Genomic DNA, 12,483 nt, shown 5'->3' with positions numbered 1-12,483 from the left:
GAATGCCAAGTACAGATTTTACATTAAGTAGAGATTTTCTTGTTATGCAAGATGACCAAATGAATGTCATAAATTCATTCAAGTCACAGAATCTTGATGTAGATGATCCTACACATCTTTCATCAGTTGCAGGAAATTCAAACAAAGAAAATAATACAGATCCTTTAGCTGCATCTAAGGAACAAGAAATTAATGAAATTTTAATGCCTACTGAAGAGAAAAAAGATGGTGAAAGAAAGAATGTGAGACGTTCAAAACGTCGTATAAATGATAAAAAAAATTTTTGTATGTAATTTTATTACTTTTTTATTTAATTAATGATAGACTAAATCTATATTCTTTATAGGTTGTGATGACTGTGATGATCTATGTACTGGTGATAACTGCACTTCACATAATGTATGTACAATAGCAGATCAACCAGTACCATCACGTGCTATAGCAACACTGCCAGGGTCATATCTTTCCATAAATAAGTTACCTGCTTCTGAAATTGTATCAGGTGAATCAGATTATGGAGTGTTTGCAAAACGTTATATACAAAAACGTACTCAGTTCGGGCCTATAGAGGGTATCTTATATCCTTATGATGGTACACCATTTAGAAATGAATTGCCATTGCTCTATGAAACTGAAAATAAAGAGTTTTTGAAAGTAGATGTTTCAAATGAAAGTAGGTTTTCATGTTTTGGAAAACAGTATCTAATAAGTTCAAAATATTTTCTCAATATTTAAAATGTTTTATTAAAAATTTAGATGCTTCAAATTGGATGCGTTTTGTTAGACCTGCATTAACATATAAAGATCAAAATGTTGTAATTTGTCAACAACGTGACGGAATAGTATTTTTGACTACAAGAAGTATTTTACCAAAGGAAGAATTAAAAGCTGGTCCTAGTATTGATTATGCAATTCGTAGAAATTTAATACCTCTTAAATCTATACAAGAAACAAAAGATGATAAAGGTATACGGGTTTTAAATATAATATTTTCAATTATATTTATATTTACATTATTTTTAATTACAGAGCACAAAAATCAATTATCTACTTGGTCACGATTAGACGATAACCATTCCCGACGTATGAAAGTATTTCGTGGTAGAAATTTAAAAGAAAAAGAAAATTCAAGGCAAAATAATTCTAAGGAATGGAAATGTTCTGTTTGTGGTTTAATTTTTAGAAAGCCACTCTTGCTTAATTTACATACCCTCGTTCATAGCTCTGATAAAATAAAAACTAAAGTTCAATCCACAGTCTGTCCGCAATGTGGACTACAATTTCAAAAACAGAAAGAATTGATTAATCATATTTCACAGCATGGAAGATTATCTTTAAAAAAAGCAAAACGATTGTCTTCTTTGTCTACATATAAGTGTTCAATGTGCTATAAACGTTTTGCAACAAAAGTGCGATTACAACAGCACTGCTTAGTGCATGGTGCTGAAGACCAAAAACCACTGCCATGCAACATTTGCTTTAAAAGATTCATGAATAATTCAGCACTCTCTTGTCATTTAAAAACACATAGAGGTGAATTATATTCATATTAGATTAGTCTAATTGTGATTAAAACAGTTTCAAAATATATAATTTTAATTAGAAAAATATTTTTAACTATTCTTACTTTTCTGTTATTCAGAAAATAAACAAGTATTTGAATGTCCAATGTGCAGACAGCTATTTAGTCAAAGCATAACATTGAAAGATCATATTGAAACTCATAAAAATGAAGATGGCACATTTAGCTGTCCTTACTGCCAAAGAATATTTATTAAATATTCGGTTATTCGTAAACATATTAGAGCACATCACTGTGAAAGAAAACACAAATGTCAAATTTGTGCAAAACGATTTGCCACAGTGGATAAGTTACAGATGCATCTACTGAAACATTCTGATCATAGGTATATTAAGATTTACATACCATTTAAAGTAACGATATACGCATTATAACATGTATTTTCTGTATTTTTTCTTTTTTTTTTTCTTTTTCATAGAGAATTTCATTGTGCAAACTGTGGAAAACAATTTAAAAGAAAAGATAAATTAAAGGAACATATGACAAAATTACATAATTCACAAACAGCTACAGAAGAACAAATGTCACAAGTTACACAAACTAAGAAATTTGTTCCAAAGGTATCTTTATCTTTTTTAGTGAAAGAAAATTATTTAACAAAAATAAATAATTGTTAACAACAATTTCATTATATCACCAGGTAAATCCTAATGATTATAATCGTTTCATTTACAAATGTCATCAATGCTTAGTGGGTTTTAAACGAAGGGGAATGCTTGTAAATCATTTGGCAAAACGACATCCAGATGTTGCACCAGAGTCTGTGCCAGAACTAAATTTACCAATTTTACGCCAAACAAGAGATTATTATTGTCAATATTGCGATAAGGTATATGATATACTAGCGAAATAAAATAAATTATATTTATTACGTATTATTTTTATATTACTTTGCTTTAAAGGTTTACAAGAGCAGCAGTAAACGTAAAGCGCATATCATGAAAAATCATCCAGGAGCTGCTTTGCCGCCAAGCAATCGACAGAAAGAATCGGATTACTCCGATTTACCAAACCCAACATTTAGCCAAACTGTTGGTAGCATTACAACTACACCTCAAAGTTGTCAGTGGTGTCACAAACAATATGCTAGTAAAGTAAGTCATGAAAATATGAATAGTTATATTATATCAAAATGACTTTTAAAAAATGTGCTTATTTTTACAGGCAAAATTACTACAACATCAACGAAAGAAACATTCTAATTTAATGGAACCAGCTGATCAAGTACCGCGTTCGCGTAATCGACAGCCACAGAATCAGAATCAACCTCCGGTACTTATTGAAGATCATTTCGTATTGTCTGATTATATTCAGGCATGTGAAACAAATTCAGATTTTTTTAAACCGAGAATAATCAAAATATCTGATGATGTTGATCTAATAAGCAATGGATTAGACATAGTTGGACAACAATTTGTTCGTATGCGTGACATACGCTGAAAAGGTCTGTGGCAATCTCGATACGAGGTTTTGTCAATTTAATGAGATATGAATCTCATGAGTTTGTACACAGTAAAGAAACACTGTGCTTTTTGCTGCTGTTGCCAAATAAGGGCATTGATACCCATGAGGAGTAATTGATTCTCCGCTGAGAAATATTTGGAGCGCAGCTTGGTTAGCGTCAGTGCGAAACACTGAGCGCTATTTTGTTGGTTGTATGGTTGGCAATGATGTCATGACCGTAATTCGGTCGTAATTTTGAACAAAAATTTGTTGAAACGGAGTACACACTATTTTATGAATACTTTGAGCCCAAGGCCAAAACATGGACGAAGATTTAAATGTTAACACACAATGGGAAACACAACATGGAGATTTAAGACTTAAACACAATGGGAAACATGTTAGTTATTGAGATCTTTGCTCAAGGTATTATGAATACAGAGCACAAACAGGTAGAACAAGTCCTTTTATTGTCGGTATATCGCTGACATTAACTCTAGTAGTTTCTTTTAAAATTTCAAAAAAGCTTCAATTCGATGTGATTCAATTATGGATGTTAGAGTGATCGAATTTGAGCTTCAAGTTTAAAGTGAAATTTAAACACGGCTTAAATTTGAAAAATGCGATGAATCTTAGATCAGTGTAATTTCGTCTATACTATGTGATTTTTTTTATAGATCTGATCGTAGTATCTACATGTTACATCTGACTTTGATGATAAAACAGTTGTCTGTAGATTACACAAAATGTTGTAGTCTGTAAAGAATCGCCCGATCACTTTTACTCTTTCTCGTAATTCACAATTTTTTGTCATAATTGCTCGTATCAATTCTCATCTAGAAGAAGATATCTGTCTTTTCAATCTAGATTTTTGATCAGTCGGATTCTTTTTCGCGCAAATCTTTCAGACTTACTAGTTTCACTAACAGAATTTAGTGTAACAGTTTTTGCATCCATCATATTCATCGAATTGAAATATCTGGTTGAAGTTGAAGGTATTAATAGTAACATAGACAAGAAAACTTTTGTCTTTGTAATTTTATTTATGATGCATGTAAAAATTGCTAACTTTAAAACTACATGTTCATGTACATTTTACCGATTTGTCAAATTATGACAGTAAAATACTGTTAATTCTAAATGATAATTTCATAAACGTAATTTCATATACCATGGATTGGCAAACAAATTAAAATTTTGTTTTACATGCATTATATACACATAATATGATAAATATTATGGAAAAACGAAGACAAAAGAGTGCATGTTTGTTAATGTTGTTGAGTACATGGAGAAATGTATTGTAACGTGACTTAAATAAAGTTACCCGATGACTGATCTATGTACGATTTATTGTATCGCAAAATTGAATCCCACAATTTTCTATTTTCTATTTTCTATTATATTCACACTGTAAGAATACTTTATATTTATTACATTACGTAAAATTATTACATTATACTAGTTGATACCGACAGACATCAAGTAAATTCGTATTAATAATCAGAGAAAAAATGCTGAATGTATTTATTTATTTTGATAGCCCGAAATCGTTTTACTTTTTTCATAAAATTTTATTTTTGCTTTTTTTATTGACAGTAATTATAAAGAGTCTTTAATATCGAATTTAAAAACAATCTTATTAAATGCGATTATACCAAATCATCTTTCTTTCTGAACCGTTTTGTAAAATTCTTTTGACATTTTTCTTGGATTTTCTGAATAATTTACTTTATATGAATCTTTCACCGTAAACGTAATATAAAATGTCGATTACACAGTACTGAGAAGAATTAACTACATAATTATGTTGCAAGATATAACATTCTGAAATTTATTAGTATATTCTTATATGTGTTGCGGACGACGACCCCTACCCCTTATTCACGCTATTATGACCAAGTTTCGCGCGATAATACAGTCGTCAATAAAGTGACTTTTAAGTGAATGGTCGGAAAATAACCAAACGTGTAAGATACGAAGTATATAGGGCGAATATTGCAAATTATTTCGCAATTATTGATATACTTATGCATATAATTTTTCACCAAAAAATGCAAAAGGAAGAGAAGCATAAATGAGATAAAGCACGACATAATTGTCATGTCTCGTGTTCCACTGACCCATTATTCCGGTTCAGTTACATTATAAGATCAAATGTTTAAAATTCCAAATAGGCCATATATATTCCTTACCAGTTGTGGAAATTATGGTATGCCGCGAAATAAAAACTATCAAAATATCCCACCGCCGACTTCTATCGATGGTGCTGGAGAATAAAGCGTTCCATAAGCATATAATAGCTTATCTAGTCACTTTGAAGAGTGATTAAGCCAGTTTTTAAGTAATGTCTTCGAGAAGTATAGTAAACGTGCTAAAATTTTGTAGTCTAGGCAGAAAACAAGAATTAAGTATATTTATACATATGCAATGTAATTGAGTCATACGAATTAAGTTACACTTGTATTTTAAATTAAAAATTTTAGTAAATAAAAACAATCGAAAGGTATAAAATAGTTGCATACCTGTTGCAAGGTTTAACGTCGACTTCTAAATACTGGAAGAGTATAATGTCAGTCAATATGTACACAGCTAGTGCAAAGGATGAACTTTGAGTTGTCCTCTCTGAGATTAGCATACACGTAAGTACACCACTGACGATTCTCATCTTTCCACGCGACGGGTTATAATCCCCACTTTTAATTTTCATTTGATTTAGCGTAAATTATGTATGTTCTTCAATACATAATTAATATTTAATTTATACAAATTTTATCAAAGACACATATAACAAAACTTTCATAACATCCTTTAAATTATGTATATGTAATTTAATTTTGTATTATGGAGTTATAAAGCAATATAATTCATAAATTATGCTGTAGGAAGTGTGTAACAATAGAATATATACCATCTATGAAAAGATACTATGCAAAAAGAATCCTTTAATAAACTAAAAATAGAAATTAAATGAATATACAAACCGAATTCCCTTTACATGTAGGTATATAGTATAACTTTTGGATTGTATACTTAAATACGAGCTAGTTATATTATAAATTTTTTAAGTAAAATTCCATGTTATAGACGAATCATTTTTGAATTTCTAAAGGATAGGATCTTCGGGATATGTAAAAATAAATTATTCTAAATTTATAATAAAAATAAAGTTTGTTAACAATTTATGTGGGCAATCTAACGACACTACAACATTTATATAAATACTGCAAACTAGGCACATTGACTCTTACATTGAAATACTTGTAGGTACATGCGTATAAATCTATAAAATTCATAACATTCTCGTTAATTACTATAATACTATTTAATGCGCCATTCGAATAAACGGATTGCGCAACAACTATACTATGATTTAACAAATCACGATTACAATACAATTATCAATGCCTCGTTTGTGGACCTTCTTCCAATTTCCGCCAAACCACCTACATAAAATATATATTATTAACATAGCCAGAATGAGTTTTTGTCAAAATAAAATTCTTATACCTAAGTTGTATCTTACATTGCACATTTCTCTGACCAAAGCCTTCTCTCCGTCATGGCCGCCTTCTCTCTCTAGTTGTTCTCTAACTTCGAGAACCTGAAGAGCTCGCACCACTGCTTCTGGCCGACCTCCTATATGAGGATTATCACCTGGACTATTCTGATTTTCCCAGATTTCACCAGGTGGTACCTCCCATCCTTGCGCTCGTGCTTGTAGAACACTTTTGTCTTCTTCAAGTTGCTTTACTCGTTGTTCCAAACTCCTTACGTATTGCATAGTTTGGTCTGCAACACAGATATAAAGATCTAATCAACAATATTCATACAAGAATATATCTACTACGAAGAATCGAAATAACAAATGCGATAATTATACCATTAAACGTAGATGTGTGCCTTGGTCTCGGGGGCGCGGTTTCTTCAGCATTGGTACTTGAACTTGAACCATCTCCGTCGTCTCTTTGACCACCTCCTCTCTCTTCATCTAGATAAAGGCAAAGTTCTTTTAGCTCCAAATTATCCTTTATCAATTCTTGCTGTTTGTTATCCAATTGACGCAATTTATTCTGATAAGCGGATACTTCTTGACGCATAACACTCGCCGTATATCTTCCAAATCTTTGCCATTCCCTTGCTAACTTTCGACCTTTCTGACGATCATCGTCCAGAAAGCAACAAAGATCTCGTAACTCTTGATTATCATCACTTAATCTTTGGTTTGCCTCTTTCAGTGCTCGGAGCTCGCTAAGCTGAAATACGAATTTATAAATAACGAATATCTTTGTATCGTTTCATCACGTAAAAATATATTTCATTAACAATTAAAAAGTCCTAAAATATGTATTACTACTGATTATTAACTTTTCAATGAAAAAGAATCCGATCGTAGCAACAATCGTTCGCGGCTGAACTCACATGTGCGTGACTGATTGAAATTACGATGGTGGACTCAACCCGTGTGACCTAAAAGAGCTTCAAAAACTTCCGTGCGACGTGCTTAAAATCCGTGATCGCATCTTTACGCAAAATTAAATAATGAAACAAAGATGTATCATAACATTACAATAGGTAAGATTACAATTACTTTTACTCCTGCTCGTTTCTATTCTTCGTCTCATCAACATATAAATTTCCATTTATTGTATTATTTATATTATTGAAAGACAGGCGAGAAGCTAGTGAAACTCACCAAGCTCTGTATCTGTCGATTCTGCTCGGCGGCGAGCCTTGCGATATCGCTCTCAGTCTTGCGGACAAACTTAAGCATCTCCACGGGTCCGAGTCTAAGAAACTCGTCGTCGGTGATCCTTTGTCTGAGTGGCGGTGTCTGTGCAGTGTTTACCGTGGGATACTGACCGTTAGGTGGCAGGTACTGACCTTGGCCGACCTTGGCCTGAAGGTAACTATGAGGCTGCGTTTTTGGAATGGGCGCAGTCAAAGTGTTTCCGCCTTGAGGATGATGTCGATGCTCTATCCTCGGCGAATATTTACTTTGTACATCCTTCTGTTGCGGTGCAGATCGTGATTGTACGGATTGGTGATGATTCAAGGTTGTGACAGGACCTTGACCAGAGGTAGACACCGAGGTTGGCACGGTAGGGCCTGTACCAAAGTGAGGATGATTTTTGAGGATACCGCTGATCGGCTGTGGCGGTGGCTGATATCGCGGTGGCACTTGCTCCACTGCCGACTTGATCACGTGCGAAGGATGCTGCTGCTGCGGCTGGGACTTACTCTTATTGGACATCGCGGCTAATTTAGCTCCAGGCTGCGCTGTGTCCCATTTCAGAAAGTCCACCGTGACTTCTTCGTACCGGCCTGTCTCGTTCGACCCGCTAAAATCTGGGTCACTGTACGGTCTCTCTTTCTCCTGCTCTCCTGATCTCTCTCAAGATTGAATATGCTACTTAAGAGGAGGCCCATGCGATATGTACCCTACCTCCGTAAGTCTTACCTTATCGTCCACCGAGTCTTCTGTTTCTTCAAATTTCTTTCCTTTTACTTTTTCTTCTTATGATGATTTTTCTTTGTCTTACTGTCACCTGATTCATTTAAAATATTGTTTGTCTTCTCTTCCATCAACAATTTTTGCGCGCCTCTCCGCTCTCTTCTTCACAGCATCCCGCACGTTGATTCAATGCAGCATACTCTTACACTTCTTAAACGGTAATTATGGGTATTTGAATAATCGTGACAAACTTTTTATCGTTGAATTCTTTAAACACATTGAACGAATCCCTCATTCGTGTTCGCGAACCTTGGCTTCGTTGCAGTATTAAAGAGTCGACGTCTTCACTTTACATAGTAACTCCAAACGATCGCGTGATATGCTCGCGTTCCAGCTATCAGTAATCGGATTAAGGCACAAGAGCACAGTTCTCCAAAAGAACAAAGACACGGTTAAAGCTACGTCGCATGAACACTTATTTTCGTTACGATATCTTGAGAATACTAGCGATATTGCACTCCCGAGAGCTAATGCGCTCAGCCGGGCCCCCGTTTTTCTCGCAGCGGGGCCACCGCATTTCACAAGGCGCAGTGCCGTAACATCAAGTGGGGCATTCCAGTGAAACCTTGTCCGTGATCACACCGTAAAATGACAGAGATAGACTTTCTTACACACTCATATCGATTGTTAATTGATTTAGCTTACTACATATTGATGTGACCATCTCTCTTCCATTTGTGGTCTGTAATATCCGGAAGGAAATGAGATAGTTTAATTAGTCAACGTTACAATACTTTTAAACTTATGTTCAATTCATTTTCATTAGTATCAGCTTTTGAAAGCGTACTCGTATTGAGTCACACATTCTCATTGTATATTTCTTGCAACGTTATCTTCTTTTCCAATAGAGAGGATCAATGGGTTTGAGCGAAAATCGCGTGAAAATCGCGCACTAGCAATATGGCGACGATCGCGCACCTGCGAACCCAGAAACGATTGCGGACGACGCTAGGGCTTTAAGGTTCAGACGCGGGAACGTGAAGGCAAATGCTGATTGGGCCAACTCATTCTTTAAAGGAGGGAGTTAACAGCATGCTTTACTCTTAAAAAGTAAAAAGGAACAACATCTCAAAGTAAAAAACTTTACTTAATCTTTGATTGAATTTTTGAACATCCATTTGAACATACAACGTGTATGATAACATTATACAAATTATGATTAAATAATTTGACCTCAAGATGTAGGTAGGTTGTTAATTAAACATAATCAATCAAATATTTGGATGTTAGTTCACTGGCAGATAGCTTTGGTAAAATTACCCTACTACCAGTCACTTCACACCGTCGTATGGTGTATATCGAATTGTCGCCGGGGTACAGAATATATTTCAACGATTTGTATTACAAATAATTGTATTTATTAGCATTTTGATTTAATTATATGTATACTTAACCTTATTAAAAGTAATTATTAGTATGTTAGCGTAGGTGTTATTAATTATAATAAAAATTATATTTGTTAATTTTTCTTATACTTCTAAGTACTTTTGACATATGTTAACTTAATATTGTTCTTAAAATCAAGTTCAATTTTTAAAAATAAGATATTAATAAGAAAAAAACGAATGTTTATTCTGTTAAAGTTATTGTTTATTGTAAAAAGTAGATATTAAGAATTAGGTATAATAAAAAGTAAGATACGATTTCAAAATAGGAAATAATGAATTCTTTACTCTTTAATGATAAAATACATGAAATATACAATAATTAGTCTTAACAATGGTCAAATAATATTATATATTCTCATTAACTATATTTTTGTATTATTTACGAGTTTGGATATAATGTACAAGTTGGAGTTTAATAAAAGAGTTTGTATATTTATTATTGCACTCTCGAATTCCAAAGCAAATTCTCTGATAAATTTAATTATTTTAATTTTAAAATTTAGTCATTACTAAATATATGCTTTCTTATACTAGAAAGGACCATTGTAAATAGAACGAACTTCCGTAGTCAACCTTTTTTTACACAGACTTATAGATTAAATAGCATTGAAGTCCGGTATTCTCATTTACAAAAGTTGAAATATCGAAATTTATATAACGGAGGGTAGTTGGGATAAGGGTTCAATCGAATGAAATTCTTCAGTGACGAACTCTTTGCTTACGTAAAAATGTACTACACAATTGGAATCTCTTTACAAATAATTTTTAGATTGTACCTAATGTCTGTAATTCAATCTAGATTTTACAAATTTTCTGTTCAAATTTTTCCTCATCTAAACTGAATTGCAAGCATTTATTATTGGCTTGCATTGTTGAATTTGTCGTAAAACTTATCTTCCTTTACCTTTGTTGTACTATATTCAAGTGTATGGGTCATTTACCAGATATGGTACATCAGTGTGTATTGTCTGTGAATATTAAACTTATGTGATAAAGGAATTATTTTCACCGTGATGTATCAATATTATATTTGTGTAACAAAACTGTGTATAAATTTTAATATAAATTGCATTATATATTAATAATAATTTATTAAAAAATATTCTGCTGTCAGAATAAAATTTTCTGATTTCTTTTGTTCTATATTAATTATATTAAATATCTTGTACCTGATATTATATCATTGCTGATAATAATGTGTTTGTATTATGTAACTTGTCACACAATATAATCTTTTATCGTGCTTATCTCATTTGAAACGTAAGCTCATTCTGAAGTTGAAAAGTGAGGTTAATTGCTTACGTGTCTAAAGCGAAGGTATAATAATAATTTTATTTTGATAGAAATAATTTTAATGTGTATATAAAACTATGATAAAGGATTCTTTTCTGTCCTATATGTATATATTTGTATTATTTTTGGTTGAATGTTGAGTGATAATTATTATTATTAAGTCTTTGTTAGGTAGTAATAGATCTTAATATCTAATGGTAGTTGAATGTAGTAATTTTAAATAATTTACGTATATTATAAATAATCATATTTACATTAATTTGCAAAACAAAATGTTTACAAATTTCTACTATTTAATAAAGTAATAATATTGCTGTCTTTTATTTAATACTGCACTAGCATGTATTTGGCTCTGTAATATGTGACAATGGTAGTTCTCTTCTAATATAGTAGGAGCACAATAATTGTAGAATAACGCATTAAAAATAACAGAAGAACAGAGTGAATCAATGGCAAACAAATCCTGGAATGTATTGGTGACAGGGGGTGCTGGTTATATTGGTTCTCACACAGTATTGGAATTATTGGAAACAGATTTTGAGGTGGTGGTAATAGACAACTTTAGTAATACTTATAAAGGTGAGAAGTAACGAATCAAGTTAAACAATATTGATGGTACTTTATAAATTATTGCTATATTTATTGCTATAAAATAATAAATAACATCCTTCAACATAAATTAATATGATAATAATTGTACAAAGTACTAATTGATTAATATAGTTGATTAGCAGTATTTCAGAGGGTGATTTTATGCACATATATAGGATGTATAATATTTGTAATTATAACTATTTCAATAATATTAGTAACACACATTTATCGCTTATCTATTAAACTTTGGTAAAGATAAATTAACATAACAATGCATAATATTTGTTTGTGTTTTTGTATGTAGGAAATGACAATATAAAACCAGAATGCTTATTAAGAGTAGAAAAATTAACAAATAAAAACATTACATTTATACAATGTGATATAACAAATTTAAATGAATTACAAGATGTATTTAAGAAGGTATGATTATAAACCTTATCAAGTATAATAATATATAATAAAAACATATAATTGAAATGATTTTATTTTAGCATAAGTTTGATTCTGTTATACATTTTGCTGCTTTAAAAGCTGTAGGTGAATCTTGTGAAAAACCTTTAGAATACTATAAAACAAATGTTTGTGGAACATTGAATTTATTAAAAGTTATGAGAGAATTCAATGTAAAACGTTTTATTTACTCAAGTAGTGCCACAGTTTATGGC

At 31.9% G+C, this 12,483-nt stretch overlaps 3 protein-coding genes across 5 annotated transcripts in view; 2 read left to right on the top strand and 1 right to left on the bottom strand.

Moving 5' to 3' along the window:
- The window catches only part of LOC108550769 (PR domain zinc finger protein 10), a 4,441-nt gene extending 893 nt beyond the window's left edge, over positions 1–3,548 (top strand). Inside the window, exons 4-12 of the mRNA XM_017904611.1 lie at positions 1–285; positions 347–673; positions 757–966; positions 1,030–1,533; positions 1,643–1,907; positions 2,001–2,142; positions 2,223–2,411; positions 2,485–2,676; positions 2,747–3,548. The exon at positions 1–285 is cut by the window's left edge and continues 2 nt beyond it. Of these exons, the coding sequence (XP_017760100.1) occupies positions 1–285; positions 347–673; positions 757–966; positions 1,030–1,533; positions 1,643–1,907; positions 2,001–2,142; positions 2,223–2,411; positions 2,485–2,676; positions 2,747–3,022 (2,390 nt within the window). The 3' untranslated portion in view covers positions 3,023–3,548. The remainder of the gene's footprint in view (positions 286–346; positions 674–756; positions 967–1,029; positions 1,534–1,642; positions 1,908–2,000; positions 2,143–2,222; positions 2,412–2,484; positions 2,677–2,746) is intronic.
- Positions 3,549–6,219: 2,671 nt separating this feature from the next.
- Positions 6,220–8,981, bottom strand: Ccdc85 (coiled-coil domain-containing protein 85). 3 transcript variants are annotated; one of them, XM_017904589.1, is made up of 5 exons: positions 8,267–8,981; positions 7,722–8,134; positions 6,909–7,281; positions 6,552–6,817; positions 6,220–6,471 (listed from the first exon to the last, which is right to left on the bottom strand). In XM_017904589.1, the coding sequence occupies exons 1-5, from the start codon at positions 8,277–8,279 to the stop codon at positions 6,427–6,429; spliced, it is 1,110 nt and encodes a 369-aa protein (XP_017760078.1). In that variant the 5' UTR covers positions 8,280–8,981; the 3' UTR covers positions 6,220–6,426. The 3 variants fall into 3 exon arrangements, with proteins under 3 accessions (XP_017760078.1, XP_017760077.1, XP_017760076.1); XM_017904588.1 differs by having other exon boundaries at positions 7,722–8,419; positions 8,487–8,981; XM_017904587.1 differs by having other exon boundaries at positions 7,722–8,981.
- A 2,232-nt stretch (positions 8,982–11,213) lies between these two features.
- The window catches only part of Gale (UDP-galactose 4'-epimerase), a 2,525-nt gene continuing 1,255 nt past the window's right edge, over positions 11,214–12,483 (top strand). The window contains exons 1-4 of the mRNA XM_017904595.1: positions 11,214–11,245; positions 11,632–11,800; positions 12,120–12,238; positions 12,310–12,482. Of these exons, the coding sequence (XP_017760084.1) occupies positions 11,671–11,800; positions 12,120–12,238; positions 12,310–12,482 (422 nt within the window). The 5' untranslated portion in view covers positions 11,214–11,245; positions 11,632–11,670. The remainder of the gene's footprint in view (positions 11,246–11,631; positions 11,801–12,119; positions 12,239–12,309; position 12,483) is intronic.

This window comes from Eufriesea mexicana, unplaced genomic scaffold (genome assembly GCF_001483705.2).
Source record: "Eufriesea mexicana isolate 0111107269 unplaced genomic scaffold, ASM148370v2 scaffold2928, whole genome shotgun sequence".
In the NCBI taxonomy this organism is placed as follows: Eukaryota; Metazoa; Arthropoda; class Insecta; order Hymenoptera; family Apidae; genus Eufriesea; species Eufriesea mexicana.
Note: the sequence above shows the minus strand (reverse complement) of the source record. Positions and strands in the feature narration are given on the sequence as shown.